Consider the following 18,310-nt stretch of genomic DNA (forward strand, 5'->3'; position numbering starts at 1 on the left):
TCGGATTAATTTGAAGATATTTTTAACTTTGACCTATGCTGTAAGTTTTGAATTGGGTGTTCTGTGCCCTTAGTGCGAGTTTGCTTTATGTTGAATGAAAACGAAACGAAAGCGCGGTTGGAGTTCTGATTGGTCAGCGTTAATGAACCAACCAATCAGAGCGCTGGACGTGGTCTCGTTTCGTTTAATAAGCTTGTACTAAGTCCTCTGGTTTAGATGCATAGTTTATGAGCTACTAGTTACCGTGGGAAGATGAGAACATTTTTAAGAAAACCAAACTCTTTCCGAAGATAGCTCATACAGGATAATAATTCTAACTACGAGAGATGATTCAAAAATCTATTTTTTTTTTGCACCGAAAAGGTTATCTCACGTATTTATTTAAAATCGAAAAAATAATTAAGTCGATAATTATTTAAAATCGAAAAAAAAATATTGGCATTTTTATTTCTGTTTTCCATTGAGTATAATGTGTACATATGAATTTGTATAATTGTAAATGCACCTATGACCCAAGAGAAAACCATAATGACAACGTTTAAAAAAATGTGCTTCATATAATTGTACTAATAAACCATACCAAGAAGCCCCAAATTGTTATTTTCATTGTCTCAAGATAATTTTCTATTTCCTTTACAATATAAATAATAAGTATTAATAATATAAGGGTATTACTTTTAGTCGGTCCCTTTCGAGATATCGTGACCTTCCCAGAAGATTTGCTTTAATACAAATTCAACTACTTATAACAGATAGTAAAGTCTTTATTAGACACGAATATGATTATAGTTAGCTTTGTGACTAAGATGACCCAGATAGTTAATATCGCAAACAGTTTTTACTTAAATTGAACGTGCGGTCTCAAGTTCAGTACCAAAAATATCCATGTCGCTAATTGGAATAGCAAAATTACAAAAAATGTTCGCTTTCAAGGTCACGTTTTGCGTGCATCAGAGAAGTTTATTATTGATCTAGTCTTCATAAAGATTATTATTAAAATAAAAGAAATATATAATACATTGAGAATTTTATCCTCTCAGCACATACTAGATCTGTTGAGACAATTTTTATTACGGAACAGAGAGTAAAGTTCCTTAAGCGATCATGCCTGGCGGGCTTTCTGCTCAACTGTTGTTGGTTGGGATTTTCTGTCCATATTTATTCGTGAATAAGCCTCATAATATTTGCGATGTAGGAATTATGACGTCATCTATTAATTTCTTCTTCTATCGTCTATGAGCAACTTCAGTCACTTGATGGTAAGCAATCGCCGCCGACCATAAACACTCGTAATACCAGAGGCGTTACAAGTGCATTGAATTGCCATAATATGTAGGATTTATGACGTAATCCGTTGGTTTTATTTTCTAAATCTTTATATTTTTTCAATTAAGATTTTTGTGTTAATTTTTTTAATAGTCTGGTAATTCGTTTAATTTTAGACCTTATTCCCACGTAATAAGAACGAACCCTTTGCACCCTTTCGACAATCCCCAGTATTCCCATTTGCAAATTTGGAAGTGAACTTAGATTTCGGAGGTCAAATACCTCCGAAGTCTAAGTTCACTTCCCAGTTCACAAATCGCATTAGTTTTTCAATTATTCTATGCACAAACGGATTAAGTCACTTCAGACATCATTATGCAACTTATCATAGAACTTGTTGTCCTTGCAATTAATTCTAATGAACCAAATATTAAAATTATACTAACGATGATATTATACCGAAATATACACGTTGTTATTTTCCCCATTTACAAGAATGCAAATTGCCGTTTTTGTTTGTTCGTCTGTGCTAGAAAAGTGCAACAACTTATTTTTTTACTATTTTTAATAGGTAGGCATTATATCACTTTATTTAAATTAGATTTTGTTCTAACAAACAACATATTTTAAGATAAAATACAGTAGATATTATTATCACAAAGTCTCACCTAAAAGTCAGTTTGACATTTTTAATCGTAGGTAAATGATAAATGATGTTTATTTCTAAATAATAAATGGTAAATCTATAAATGTTAGCAAAAACTATTAACAATAACAAAATACATAGTGCGGTGGTTTTTTTTGAGGGTGGAAACCCAGCCAGTGGCTACTTTCGCCTTGGGCAAGGCGAGAGGGAGTGTCAGACTCTTACTGACTAAAAACTATCGCGTTCCTATCGCGAGCCGAAGTCCCGGTAAACCCGCTAGGTAGTTCGCGGCTCCGGTCAAATTACCCTTACCACGAGGAATGGTTAAGGAATGGTTATAACCATGGTTCGTGCTGGGGACTATTATTATCATTGTTTATAAAGTTTTTTTTTAAACAATAGACGTAACAATAACAATTACATTGTTGTAAATCGTAACGGTATGTTACGGTTATTTCAATTTCAAAGGTCACCATGTAATAGGAAAATCAACCGTAGCTTATGTGAAACGTAGGAAGATACGGTTACGCATACCTATAGTAGATAAAGTGCAGCGGTATCTATCTATATTTGGATATCTTTTTATGTTATTTTTATGAAACAAGTCCGCTATAGCCTCCCAAAACTGCTGTTAGCTGTAAGACAGGGCCTACAGTAGATATAACTATGAAAATACCAAAAACCTGAATAGGAACATGGATAAGAGCTTGAAATATTGCAACAAAATAATTATACACTACTGTCTAAAAGCTAATAATAGGAAACCACTTTGAAAAAAAAACCTGCTCTTCTTGAAATGCATTAGAGAACGAAGAAATATGAGTTTTAATAAACATACAAAGTCATCGAAAAGAAGTTAGTACATTACATTGGAATGACTAAAACGAGCTGTAGCACTACAAACTACAACATGGCCTCTAGTAAATAAACAATATCATCAATTACATTACGTAAGTAGCATGCATGAATAAAATAAATAAAAAAAACTAATATTTGTAACAAACGGAAGCTTAGAAATGAATGTGTTATATGTTATATTATAATGTATATTGCTGGCTATGAATATTACGATATTTATAGCCAAATGTCAAGTTCAACCAATTTGTTACATGCATGTAATTGAGATTTTTAATGGAGAACGAATTGTAGCGATGATAGTTGTGGTTAATGGAACCCTATTAATACTCGTTTTGTGGTTACACGTGTATAGGTAACTTTTTTATGGTGTGAAAATCATCCAAATACTTCTCACGCTTTAAGCGAGGCGAGAGGGAGTTTCAGACTCCCCGTTCCTATTTCTGCTTTTCGAACCGGAGCCCCAGTAAACAAGTGTCCAATTTCCAAGTTTGAGTCAGATTAAGATAAGAAAAGTTTTTTTTTATTTTTTTTTCCGCAAATTGGATTCATCACATTCACCTGGCAGTTTATAGTGGATTGACACACATGGCATTTATGCGAGGTGAAAGAAGAATTGAACGTTTTGAATTTGACTAGTCATTGGTCAAATGGAAAATTTTAAATTTGTCATTACATTTTATCTGTCACGAATACTAATTTGCGTAGACGTATTTCTTTTCATATACGTTTTCTAGTAGGGCCTATTTTCCCTATAGCTAGAAGTTCGATCCAGATTTATAGCTAGTCAAGATTACGAGGCCGAACTTGTCAAGCGCCTGTATATTACTATATCAATCAGACAGTATTGGCTTTTAATCCACAACCCGCTAATAGTGATACCGTATTCTTGATACCCCAGTTTGAATTTTAGTGGTGACAAACGCTAAAGGCTGCCTGGAAGACCCCGCCGCGCCCTAAACTTTAGGCTACCAATGATAATTTTGGGCTCGCTGTCATTGCAGCGATAAGTCCCCTCTTTGAGGAGTGGAGTGCTTACCGGACATGGAAGTTTCGGTAGGTTCCTGTTTCTGATTGGGCGGGAGGAAACGCCCGGGTGTCATCACCGGACTTCGGAGGAAGAGTTCGTCCTGGGACTTTGCCAAGTGTCCGCGGGGTTCACCGGACTTCTCAAGAAGAGTTCGTGCTGGAACTTCGCCAGGTGTACCGCGGGGTCTCACCGGACTTCTCAAGATGAAGTTCGTCCTGAACTTAGCAAAGGTACCACGAGGTTCACCGGTACTTCTCAAAAACCGGAACGAACCTTCATCACGCGGTCCAGGGAGTATACAAGTATACAAGGAGTGTGCTGTGCGGACGTGAGTGACGACTCACGCGCTGTCGGGGACTCGCGCGATGCTGATTAGAGGGCGGCCACCGTGTGGTGGCCTGCGGACGCCCGCAACAAGGGTAGTCGCCGCCCGACGCAGAACTCAGACTTCGCTCCATGTTGCGTGACTAAGATTCGTTGTTGGGCGGGTGCGGAGCGCGCGACTTCAACTGAGCCTCAGCACCCCGTACACAGATAGTGACAGCCAAGTACTTCTCATGCACTGATCAGACGCCGAAGCCGGACATACAAGATATCACGGAAATTTCGGGGCTCCGGAACTCGAAAGACAAACGTGCAGAAGTGTTTTTGTGTAGATTTGGTCTCTAATTTACGAAACCTTTCGTACTCAGAACTGACAGCAGTTAGGCTTTAGGAGCGGCATTACTCCAGGCGAGACCGACGAGCGATTGTACGATTTTCACCGGCTGAAAGAAACGTAGGAGGGGTAAAATAAGAACTAACCTGATCGCGGGGACGTTCGCTCAGGTTAGAATAACTGTGCAATTAGGCATCACATCACCTGGCAAGATGTTGACACACACTGGTAGGCGCGTTGTGACACGGGAGAAGCTGATCGTTTTGAATTTGACTAGGTTGTCAATGAGAGAAAATTCAAACAATTTGTCATTACAATTGTCAAATTTTAGCTTTCGTTAAGACACAACACATTTTTTTTATTTTTTTTTCCGCAAATTGGATTCATGATTCACCATTTATGTTTATAGTGGATTAATATTTATGAGGAAAGGTCGGTTTCTGATCTGAGAGTCATTGGGAAAGGCAATTAAAACGTTTGTCATTTCAGTATCTTACGAATTACTAATTTGCGTAGACGTATTTCTTTTCATATACGTTTTCTGTAGCCTATTTTCCCTAAAGCTAGAAGTTCGATCCAGATTTATATAGTCAAGATTATGAGGCCTGTTTTCAAAACTGTATATTACTATATCAATCAGACAGTATTGGCTTTTAATCCACAACCCGCTAAAAGTGATACCGCGTTCTTGATACCCCTATTTGATTTTAGTGTTGACAAGCTCAAATGACTGCCTGGAAGACCCCGCCGCGCCTAAACTTTAGGCTACCAATGATAATTTAAATTAGAATAATGAATTAGCTCCATCTAACACAATGTGTTGCAACACTTATGTAAGTTATTGTTATTTTTAAGGAAAAGCTTTCGAGGCCAAGTTTAAAGATCAAAGATCAAGTTCAAAAATAGTTTACTAATTATCAAAGCATATTTTTTTTTCTTTTATTCACACAAACTAGATTTATCATAGGTATATAAATAAGATTATTATAATTAAATGGTAAGTGGATGATTTCATTTTAAATGTCTCAGCTAGATTTTTTTGAGAGAGGAAAATCAACTAATATCCTCCCTCGCCCTGGATGAGGCAAGAGTCAGACTCTTAATGACTAAAAGCCAACCCGGTAACTCCTTAGGTTGGTCCATATATGTTAGAGAGTTTTCTTTTTCTAATAACACACACTAGGATTTTGTCCTGTGTCGTGGGTGCGTATACAAACATACAAGTTCACATACACAATGACACCCAGACTCGAAACAACAATATGTGGATCACACAAAGAGTTGCTCTGTGCGGGAATCGGACCCGCTACACGTTGCACGGCAGTGAGTTGCCCAGCCATCGCGACAACCATGCAGTCAAAGATTTGAAGACATTCTTGAAACATACTTTTTTTTTATTATAATTGATTCATTTGTTCTAATGTCGTATTTAATTTGAATTAAAAAATAGTTTGTGTGTTTTATTTTCATTGCATTCTGACGGTATTAAAAACTATCATTTTTTACCCATACAGGAAAGGTTATTAAAAAAAGTGGAATTCTTAGTAATTTAATAATTAATGCAAAATTAAATGTTAATTGAATAAGAAACTGGCTTTCCACACGCGGCCTCCCACGTATGGTACTATTTATATAAAACTTCCTCTTAAATCACTTTATCTATGTATTAAAAACTGCATCAAATTCCGTTGCGTAGTTTTAATGATCAAAGCATAGATGAGGACAGATAAACGGAAAGCTATTTTAATTTACACTATGTACTGATATATCATTTTCTATAACTTTGAGTAACTTACAGCTACAGCTACAGCTACAGCTACAGCTACAGCTACAGCTACAGCTACAGCTACAGCTACAGCTACAGCTACAGCTACAGCTACAGCTACAGCTACAGCTACAGCTACAGCTACAGCTACAGCTACAGCTACAGCTACAGTTACAGCTACAGCTACAGCTACAGCTACAGCTACAGCTACAGCTACAGCTACAGCTACAGCTACAGCTACAGCTACAGCTACAGCTACAGCTACAGCTACAGCTACAGCTACAGCTACAGCTACAGCTACAGCTACAGCTACAGCTACAGCAACAGATACAGCTGTAGCGTGCATCCTACAGCATCGTACAGTTATTCGTACAGTGATTTATGCATTAGTCTTATTAAAATGTTCAAAATTAATTATTTAATTGAACTTTACTCATGCAAGTCTTAATAACATCGTGATCTTAGTAATTGCTACTGAACCTAATAATTCTAAACATTTAATATAAAGATCAAAGTGATTGATGGCTTTTTAAAATAAATTATGACTTATTATATTAGAAATTAAGTGTAATTTGGCTTTTCAAAAAATAATTGGGGTAATTTTACTTACATAGAAACATAACGTTTAAGCCAGTAATTTTCCAAAGGGGTAGACACTGACAGTGGTGCATATCAGTTGTGCTCGTTATACAGAACTATAGATCCTGGCTTACAGGAATTGCAGCGATTTTAGGAGGCTGTTGCGGATTTATTTCGTTGTGGGATCCAAGATAGTTATTCATGTCCCTGGGTCGCGCTGGACTTTAGTGTTCCGGTGTTTTCATGATTGTATCTACTGTAGATCTGGCTTCCAAGAGTTAGCAGAAAATGAGGTGGTGGTTTAAAAAAAAACGGCTGTGGCGGCTTATACAAAAACAAATAGTAACCTTATGCAATTGGAGCTAATTCTAAACCAGCTCAATTCAAGACTGACTGTTACTGGTTGTTTCTTAAAAACTTTAACTTTTATTCAACGATAGGAGCTTCTCCCGCGTTATTAAGCATCTTAGTAGCTAATATCATACTTATTTAATTTTATATTTGATCGGTTGAGAGCAGTGTCACTGTTAATTTATTGAAAGCTATTTTGTATTTCAATCGCCAGAATTGTTTGAGGAAATATGCCGTTAACATTTTGTGACTTTTTTTGAAGAAACCCTACTGAGGATGTCGACAAATTAAAATATTTTATCCGAAATCGAACTCTAAACCTCTCACTCGCAGATGGCAATTGCTATTCAACCAACGACGCAGTAAAATTAATACGAGTATGAGTATGTATTAATATAAATTTTATCCAAAATTAAGAATTCAAATCTTGAATTATTCGCCAGCCTGATCGAAACGACATTGATTCCGTCTTCAATTCTCATGTTTATGCATCGATGTACGAAATGTCGCTTGATAGAAATAGGGCCACTAAATAGCGTTCGCTAGCATTTAACTCGATAAGTACATAATACTTATATATGTACCTACAAAGAGTTATTTAGGTAATAAACGCTAAAGGATGTACATTCGTACGGAGTTAAGGTCGTTTCAAGTTGTTTTGGGTGCTTAAAATGGATTATTTGAGTTATAGTATAGTTAGAAGATAGTGTGTAATTATGGAGGTTATGATTTGTAGCCTGTAGCAATGCTAGATTTCTAACAGTCTACGGTCGTAAAAAACGTGTGAACTACCAACTAATTAGGAAAACGATCAAAAGAAAATAGTTAAGTAATAAATCTTCGGTTGAAGGCGGCAACAGACGACCTATTTAAGGTTTCAGAAAGCCGTAGGATGCAGTGCGCTATCAACCGGCCGATCTGGAAATAGGTAATTTATTTGGAGAAACCTGTGACTAGCGAGCCCATGTCGGTGTACTTATAATAGACGTTAATGTTTCTACAATTGCTGCTAATTTTTGAACGCAAGCTTTACCTACGCAGAAAATAAGTAATTGATTATTTGAAGTTTTGTGCTTTATGAAATGAAATAATAAATTGGGAAAAAATATTTTCACGTTGGAGGCACCCGTACCCCGGAAGCCCTTATAATTGATACGGCGCTAGCTACGCCCCTAATTAATACACTTGACCTAAACCCATATATTTGAACACCCAATTCTCAGTATAACATCAATGTCCTATAATTTGAATTAATCCATCTACCTGATAGACAGCAAATTAAGTTTTGAGTTAGCATTCTTATTGTTCATTTTTTATACTCAGATAAAGATCATGAATCATCTCATTATTAAAGTGTTATGATATTAAACGTCTTGGTTAAAAGCTTTACTAATGCAATTATCTTGAAAACTTCCTCGGTATTATGTTCTTTGTAAATAACATTGGGCCAAACTTTGATAACAGTGCTTAAATAATTATGGAATATAACCTTTAGATGTAAAATGTGTATTATAATAATATTGTTTAATGTGAAATGTTATTCATTAAAATATTTGATTAACATAACATCAAGGATTTTACGGTCGATAGTAGAGAAGACGTTTTTTTTTTGTGATCTGTGAATCTTTAGTCTTATTTTGAAAGTCCCATGTAATAGGAGTTACAATTGCAAGCGTTTTGCTCTAAGATTTGGAAAACGAAAGAAATAAATAAAGGCTTTCATAAAGTTAAAAGTGGGAGAGCCATGCTTCGGCACGAATGGGCCGGTTTGACCGGAGTTATACTAAGGCCTCACAGAAAACCGACATGAAACAACGCTTGCGTTGTGTTTCGCGACCAACCTTCCCAATCTTCCCAATACCCAATTCCCCAACAACCCTTAAATTCCTAACCTTCAAAAAGCCAGTAACGCACGTGAAACGCCTGTGATATTTCGGGTGGTAAAAATGTTGAGGCTCTACCATTAAATACGTTCATGCGTAGTACTAAACCTACAAGGTCTTCTAAGTAACATAGTTTCATTCAAATGCTTTAATCTCAAAGTCATCCTGAAGTATTTGTTCCTGTATGTAATAAAATATTTCACTGATACAATTAAATATTCAAATATTGTGAGATGGAAGCAATCAAAAATGGAGCCTAAATTTTAAGAGCATAAGGCACAAAATGTTTTAAAGGACTCCTGCAAAAATAGAACACATTTTCAAATACCTCCCAGGGTCAAACATAAGTACCTACATGTTCCTGTTAGCAAAGAAAATATTTCAGAGCCAAAACCCAGAGCAAAATCAAGCTTTAATTTCAGAAGCATAAAGCGCAATTTATTTTGAAAGGACCCAGTTAAAGAGTGGATCTTTGAATGCAATTCGGAATGTATATCATTCAAGATGCTGAGGAGACTAAGGCGAAGTATAAAATGCGGCAGATTCACTTAGTCAACACATTTCACTGGTAACTTCTTTAGAGGACACATCGACTATGAAATTCGTTAGTACATTATTTGTTTATGTTTAGTAATAAATAAATATTAGTGTAAAGCTTTCTAACTAAAGTGTTGTTTGTATGTGTGAGTGTTGGTACGTTATCAGTGGTTTTAGTAATCTGTGCCGGAATTGTGTGTGAAGGGAAATGGGTTCAGTTTTTTTTATTTATTTATTAATGTTTTTTTGTCGATATTTGTTTTTTTGGTTTGATATGTCGTGTTTCGTAGCTATAGAATTTTAATATCGAGATGTAATTTTTTGAAACTTTTAATTCAGTAAAAAATTTATTCAGTGATATTAACATAAAGGTAAAATATAAATATATAAGCACAGTTTAGCACAAAATAAAATAAAAACTGTGCTATATATCAAGTATTTTGTGTATGAAGTGTTTTAAATTGAAAACAAGGAATGCGTCTGAATCTAAACAAAAATTCAACGAACAATAATTACTAAATTGCATTTTTTTTCAGTACAATAGGAAAATTAAAAATCTATTTAGTCCGTCAGTTAGGTAATGAAAAAATATTGGAAACGCATTTTTTTATTTTGTCATATAAGATAACAATACATAAATAAAACGAATTAAAGTTTACGAGTACGAGCAAATACGTCATTTCTACACATAAAACTTACCTATAAATTACGTCACGTGATATTTCAAATCAATATATTTCTTAGAAAGTATTTACATTCTTAGAAAGAAAATAATCTACAAGACGGACATTAAAAAAAAAGTTAGTCATCAGAATAGGGTTATTCTATACAATACTATTTTTTTAATTTCAGTTGTACAATAAAAAATATCTACTTATTTGATTGACTACACCTAGACTAGTCATAGATACAGGAAAAAAATTGCACTAACTGAAATCAATTATCACTTCAGCAACTCATAAGAAGTCGTGTTGCAAATAAAGTTACTCTTTTGTAACTTTTTTATCAAACCGTTTGCATTGAAAGATGTCGTCTAACTTTTTATTACGTTCCACTCTATTTAACATCAATTATTGAATATCTTTGTGTCTATACACAACTTAATTTAGGTCAAATTATTATCAAGCCTTCTTCAACTTTTTCTATTGGCATTATTCATTTTTTTGTTAATAATATAAGCCGGTAAATGAATAGACGGGTCACCTAAAGGTTAGCAATCGCTGCCGCCTATAGACGTTGGATGGATGGATTAAACAACACAGGCGTTACAAGTGCGTGGCCTTTGGAAATTAGCAATTTAAGGGTTGTTGAGGAATCGGGGATTTGACCTCCGGCAACCTCACTTACTCAACGAAACATGACGCAAGCGTTTTCTTTATCATATTGCTATTGTTTTTGACAAAGAAATTTACTTTTATATACATATTTCTTTATTAATATCAACCACGTTTTTTGACGATTCATTTGCAATAATGTATAACCGTAATGCTCATGTCTAATATGCATGCGAAATGAACTTTTTTCTAGTTCGAGTTAAGTATACTTTTGTATGTGCCTCAAATTTTCAATTGCCATACAAATTATACGTTACTGGAATTATGTTTTCAAGTTTGATCGATCATACACCTCAGTCCCCAATTCCTGATTCTCCAACAACCCTTGAATTTCTAACCCCCAAAAGGCAGGTAACGCACTTGTAACTCTTCTGGTGTTTCAAGTGTCGGCTGGGCGGCTGCGATTGCTTTCCATCAGGTGATATTATGTCTGCTCGTTTACGGCGTGTTTCATAAAAAAAAATTGGAATTTAAGGGTTATTGAGGAATCGGAGATTTGGCTTCCGGTAACCTCACTGAAGTTTCGGGTGTCCATGGGCGGAAGCGATTGCTTGACATCAGGTGATCCGTGTGCTCGTTTACAGGCTAATGTCATAACAAAAATAGGTCGAAATCTTCTACCCAGGCCTGCAACCACTCAAATCTATTGACTCAAAAGCTCGAGATCGTTGTGTAAAAATAATAAAGACCAGACAAATCTTACCAAAGATCTTTGTATGACCTTTTTGGGTCAAATGTTTTGACTGAAGTACATAACAAGTACTTAATATAATCATCGTAAGTCCACATGTAAGTGAACGTTTACGAGACATTTACATAACAGTAGATATAATCTCGTCTCTTAGAAAATTTGTTGTACAAATATGTATTTAATTGACAAGGTCAGAAGACATTAAATTGTATAATTTGTGTCATCTCTTCAATAGCTCTTCAATTTATAACGGACATATACGTAATAATTTGGACGATAAATTCTGTAATAATGCTTAAAAAACATATTGAATGACTTAAAAAACTACACGGTTAGTGTGGTGGGTGGGCAAGCGGCTGCCGCGCGACTTGTTGTGGGATCAATTTCCGCACATGATATGTTTGTGGAACCTATGAAACAGGAGAAAATCCTAGTGTTTTTATAAAAAAAAAACCTTGTTAATATGTAAAATTTTAAACTATCCAGTGTTGCACAATATAAAAAGCTTGCGTATATAAATCAGGCGACCATTATCTAATTACTTTTTTTACTATTTTTAACAGATAATTTGCAAGTCTAGTCTAGTCAACTAAACCACACCTAAGGTCAAACCAAATCCTATTTTTTTATAAAGTTCAATTTTGTAAAATCGCAAAAGGAATCAAATTAATAAGAATCATTGAACAATCTGTATAATTAAAAAAAAAAACAATATCAATCAAACGCTTTTAATTGCGTTCAAACAAGGAAACTATTATCAAGCTTTTTAATCAAACATCTTCTAATTGTGCAGCAAATTAAGAAAAAATATCTAGTATCAAAGCAAGATAAATTTTTGGCTCTTTTTACCTAATTATTTATTTATATTATTATATCAAAATCAATTGCTGTTCATTAGTCTCGCTAAAACGGCTGTACCGATTCGGCTAATTTCGGTCTTTAATAATTTGTGGAAGTCCAGGGCAGGTCTTACAGACGAATTTTTTTTGAGGAGCTGTGTTTGTTTCCCGGTCAGCTAGTTACCTAATAAATTTATTTTCACTGGAACTAAAGCTAATTTTAACCATATTTTAACTAGTGAAAAGCCTTTCCAAAGTTATCCTAAGGACTTAAAGCAGGCGTGACATATCGCAGACCGCGAAATTTCGAAAACACCACAGTACTCCAAGCTTCCTTATCAAATCTCCCAAACGTAACCGCACAGAAGTAGCACAGTATTGTTGGTGTGACAGTTCGTCTTGATGGTGACGTTATGACACGCTGACCGCAGACAAAGACGGAAGGCAGGTGATAGTGGTGGTGGTGGTGATTCTCACCTGAAAATGAAGCAATCCCTACAAATTGCTGACTTACTTTTGGTTGGAATATGATCGTGTTTGGATTGAAATTGTCGGTTTATGTTTATAGGATTGTTTTAATTGGTTAATTTTCTTTGGTGAAATCTTTTTCTTGTGTGTGCTTTTGAATATTTAGCGTAATTGAATACAAAATCTTGTTTCTACTAGAATTCTTGCAATATGGCAAAAACGACACAATAATTGATATGGGCCCAATGTCCGAAATAAAATGTATTTTTTTTCTGTTTATTTATCAAATACCAAAGGTCCTGTTTTTACTAGCATATTTTAAGACGTATATCGTTTCGTAAATATCTATAATAGTTATACTGTTTTCTTTGTAGAAAACCTTAAAGTTTCAGACAAATTTTGGCAACAGATCTACGAGGAAGGCCATCAGCTTATTCACCATCTCATAAAATTCAGCATTAGATGACAAATCCCCTAAACATATATTAAAAGTTTCATACACTCGACATTAAACAAGCACCTATTAAAATTCTAAGTAGCTTCCATACTTTTCTATAAGGTTAGGCATACCTGCATGTGATCGTGACCGGAGTGCTTTAGGGTCACATTCAAAACCTTAGCCGTTCCCCCTGGCTTCACCTTCACCTCAATCAGCTGACGTTTGCCATAAAACTAAGTTAAGACAGGTTAGATAGGTTACTTTAGACTTTATATGTCAATTTTAAGTGCAACACTCTTTTTTTCTGAGAAACTGTATGTAGTTCACATAAAGGATTATTTTAATCCTTTATGTGAACTACATATATACATATCATTAGAACTTAAAACGGGATATTTCCATGTTTACTTATTAGTTTTTTGTGAGTTCCCGATATTTCGGCACTGTTGCAAGCGCCATGATCACGGATGAACTGGAGTATATGCGGGTGGATGTTTATGAGCAGGCGAATCGGTGTACCGTCTTTCTAGTTCGTTTTTTGCTAACGACACCGCTACCACTGTCACTTGTATCACTCACAACTCGATTTACTTCTCGATACGCAAAACTCACTGTGTCCGCTTTAATTAAAATAAAATGTTAGTTGTGAAATATACTTATTTGTTTTACGAAATCACTGATAACGATGTTTTAATTACTAAGGGTAAATATTAAACCACTGAATAATTATTTGAGTTAACCGCATTGAGGTCAGATGTGCAATGTGCATGCCATAATTAAATAAATTTTGACCATCGCATAGTATTTGGATTCCATCCTCGAAAATAAATATTGTTTGTATGTTCTGTCTGTCTCTTCCAGTCTGGGAGACAAATAGGATAATCTTCATGAAGGACGTATCTAGTATTAAGAAACATTTTGGTAAAACTTGTTCTAAACGTTCAATGGCATTATCAATTGATTCTAATAATACATCAATATTATGTAAATCAAGTAGTATTACAAACCGAACAATTGACTGCACAGTTGGCGCGGTGGCTGGGCAACTGGCAGTCGTACAACGCGTATCGGATCCGATTCCCGCACATTGTATAATCCTGAAATTGTTGTTTCGAGTCTGGGTGTCATGTACATGTGAACTTGTATATTTGTGAACGCACCCACGACACAGGAGGAAATCCTAGTATGAAAAGCAACGTTTATTTTTTAGCATTTAAAAAAAACTTACTAACACCTATTTTCAAATGCCAATTCCAGTTCATCGTACTAGCCCTGGTGTCGGCAGCTTCGTCAGCTCGCCTCGACAATGTCATCCTGCCTCCCAACGCGAGATCCTCAAGTGGTGCCAGCGCTGGTCTCCAAACTCCTTACAGTGGAGGACAAGCATACGGTGGAAACCAGGCCGAGATCCTGAGATACGAGAATGAGATCAACGAGGATGGATACCATTATGCTTTTGAGACTAGCGATGGTACTAAATCCGAACAACAAGGTGGGTGGAATTTTATTTTCTTTTATACTAGTTATTACTTGCGAATTTGCCCGTGAAAGTTTATTAAATAGGTTGTTTAAGGGTCGAAGTGTTGCAAACACTTATTGGGCACTGTAACCACTTACTATCATATGAGGAGTGTGCATTTTTGCCACAGTCGTGATGTAAAAAAACCAAGTCCATCTCCATACTCCTGACTATGACGTATGCTAAATAACAAGAAGATTGATTGAGTAGATTCTGATAAAGTGTGATGAAGTTACAAATTATTAAATATTTACCCTCTTTCAAGTCAAATAAAAACGCAGTGCAAATGCATTGAAGTGTGGAAGAGCCATGCTTCGTCATTGTATGAGTGACGTTACTGTAGGCCCAATTACTCCCAATCTTCCCAATACCCGATTCACCAATAACCCGTAAATTCCTAACCCCAAAAATGCCGAAAATACCCTTGTATCGGCTCTAGTATTTCAGGTGTCCATTGGCGGCGGTAATTGCTTACCATTAGGTGATCCGTCTGCTCGTTTACCGGCTTATGCTTAACATAAGAAACGACAATAACAATAAGAAAGATTACTTAAGAAGATACCTAATATACAAATACACAATCAAATCTCTTACCACTGCGAGTTACACATACATTTCAACATGCATACCTATTTAATATGATTGGGTAAAACAAACAAACTGTATGATGTTATGTTAATATTATGTTGTCATGTAAAATGTCAGAGTGTAAGAAAAGTAATGTATTTGTTATTTTAGAGCTAGTTACATGTGGTCATTAACATTTAACTCAGTCATGATATAACTCGGCTGTGATGTGTAACTGTTGCGGTTGAAATTTGATTTGATTGCCTTAGGGCTGCGTCTGATTGCTGAGTATAGACTCTTTGGGTTTGTTTCCTGATTTTTGTTTTTGCAATGTCTTCATTTAACTCGATCGTTTGTGAATACCCAGTGACTTACTGGTCATAAACCACAGAACATTTTCCAATGGTATGTTTGTCAAATTGTAATCGATATCTACATAGAGGCACGATTATGGTTTATGTGTGTATTGTTTTATGAAGTGAAGTTTTAATAAGTTATTTTCATTTTATACTATATCAATCTTCTTCAATCCTCTCGAATTGTGACCAGTGTATGCACTAGGCATGTCCAAAATAAAATGGAATGCCTACGAAATAATGTTAAACATTTTGATGTGGCTCTCTGCCAATTATTGTTAGAGTAAAAGATATGAACATTAAATTTTATTAGGTACAAGTACTTAAAGTTTGCAACACCAATGTACTTGGTTTTAGTTGGTGCATCTAATTCTATTTTATTGGAATCGCATTTAAAGGTACTGTTTGACCTTCGCTCTGTACTTCAAACAAATACTGTGAAGAGGTTTATGTGAGTTTTGCAACTTTTCTATGTACAGTTACTGTTATTTACTTGTTTTTTTATGTGTCTAGTCAAGATATTCCAATTTGTTTTTTTTTATGGTATAAGCCGGTAAACGAGCAGACGGATCAACTGATAGTTAGTTAACAATTGCCGCCGCCCATGGACACCTAAATCACCTTTAAAAGTGCGTTGCCGGCTTTGATGGCTGGGGGTTAGGAAAAGGTTGTTGGGGAGGAAAATTTTGAAATTGTTTGGTTTTATCTTTATTTATTTATATGTATTTAGGTTACTTAGGTAGTCCTACAAAATAATAGTTAATAACAAAACTCTTTTCTCATTCCAGGTCGTGTATACCCCGGTGCCCAGCCCGAAGAAGGTTCCCTGGTCGTGTCAGGATCGTACTCCTACGTCGGTGATGATGGCCAGACCTACACTGTGACATACATAGCCGATGAGAATGGCTACCGCGCTGAAGGAGCTCATCTGCCCACCCCTCCACCCGTGCCTGCTGGGATCTCGAGGAGTTTGCAGCTTACTGACAGCACTCAAGGTATGAGTTATATAATAAGTTATTACAATACTGAGTTTCATTATAATCGGTTCAGCAGTTTCCAACTTCTGTGCCGCGTAAACACTTAAAGCAAATAATTGTTCGTTGTTATTAAGATTTTTATATTTTGACTGCATGGTTGGCACGGTGGCTGGGCAACTGGCTGTCTCAACATGCTCTTGTTCAACATGTAACGGGTTCGATTCCCACACGGGGCAACTCTTTGTGTAATCCATGAATTGGTATTGTAAGAGACAAAGGAGAAAAGTGGCAAAGTTTTTTTTTATAGAAAAATAAGGATCACCAATAAATTTGACTACCTGGATTGCCTCCCAATTAATTAAGAGCATACATTTATTAATGCTTTTTTGCAATCTAAAAGCTATCTTCGCTTTCTAGGTAATGTGATTACTTGTTAATGTAATGGTTATCGAATTACTTTTAATTAAACCTTCTTTTACAGGCACATACCAAAGCAAAAAGAGCAGTTATGACGCGGACGCGGGTTACTAAAACTAAACATTAATTAAAAATTAATTTAAGAAACCTCTCCAGCTAACTAAAACTAAAAGTAAGCAGTAACGATTTGACGTTTATGTCGTTGACTGTACACCGTCATAGTACAGTCAGTGCATACACGAGTTTGAAGCAATAGTATTTGTCGGTTTTTTTTAAGGGGGAAAATCATCCAATGGCTTCTCCCGCCTTGGGCGAGGCGAGAGGGAGTGTCAGATTTTTACTGACTAAAAACCACCCCGTTCCTGCTCCTGTTTTTCGAGCCGGAGCGCCGGTAAACCCGCTAGGTAGTCCGCAGCTCCGGATCAGGCGTCAAGCCTACTGGGCCCCATCTGTGGTGGTCTGATGGCTCTTTGAGGCGCGCGCGATCCCCGACGCCCGGATTGCCCCTCGCGACTACTGGGGCGTGAGGAGGTTCGTTCCCTCACGGGTAAATTTTACAACGCCTTTACCGGTCACCTGTGGAACTAAAATTTGCCAGACTATCGACAAATACTATTGCTTCAAACTCATGGTAGAGGTACAGAAATAAAACTGTAAGCAATAAGTTATTTTTAGTCTGCAAGCGATGCGATTGGACGATGTGGCCAGTACCTGTGTTCAGTAGTCGTTAATGTTATTATTTTTATATTAAAAGTTATTTTGTAAATAGTTTTGTTTTTTATTTTTATCTTTATAAGCATATATTGGTAGCAGCGTGGTAGCTGCGGTCTCCAATAAACATGACTTTGCTATCTCCAACCCGCATTTCAAGCGTGAAGGTTATGGTAACCGCCTTAAAGAGATCAATAGTTTACCAGTGGACTGTCCCGGATATTTATTTTATTTATTAAAGGAGAAAATATCACCCAGTACTACTTGTACTTATTATTCTGTGCCAATGCGCCCAACTAAATACCTATTAATGTTCTAAATATACAACAAAGACACCTACCTATAGTCTACTAATTTTTGGTCTACACATTAATTCGTATAACATCTTTTACTCTATCACCAAATGAGAAAGCCAGAATGCA

General features: G+C 35.9%; 1 protein-coding gene across 1 annotated transcript; it reads left to right on the forward strand.

Annotated features, from left to right (window-relative positions):
• Positions 1-9,550: 9,550 nt before the first annotated feature.
• On the forward strand, positions 9,551-17,945 carry LOC118266524 (endocuticle structural glycoprotein SgAbd-3-like). The gene is made up of 4 exons (XM_035579999.2): positions 9,551-9,637; positions 14,599-14,833; positions 16,572-16,778; positions 17,242-17,945. Exons 1-4 carry the CDS (start codon positions 9,629-9,631, stop codon positions 17,289-17,291), a joined length of 501 nt encoding a protein of 166 aa, XP_035435892.2. The 5' UTR covers positions 9,551-9,628; the 3' UTR covers positions 17,292-17,945.
• The last annotated feature ends 365 nt before the right edge of the window (positions 17,946-18,310 follow it).

This window comes from Spodoptera frugiperda, chromosome 7 (genome assembly GCF_023101765.2).
Source record: "Spodoptera frugiperda isolate SF20-4 chromosome 7, AGI-APGP_CSIRO_Sfru_2.0, whole genome shotgun sequence".
Lineage (NCBI taxonomy): Eukaryota > Metazoa > Arthropoda > Insecta > Lepidoptera > Noctuidae > Spodoptera > Spodoptera frugiperda.

Excerpts from the sequence above, each read along its gene's own strand:
- LOC118266524 (XM_035579999.2), top strand. Across the intron at positions 14,834-16,571 it reads TACTAAATCCGAACAACAAG|GTCGTGTATACCCCGGTGCC; the intron begins GTGGGTGGAATT and ends TTCTCATTCCAG. Across the intron at positions 16,779-17,241 it reads GCTTACTGACAGCACTCAAG|GCACATACCAAAGCAAAAAG; the intron begins GTATGAGTTATA and ends CTTCTTTTACAG.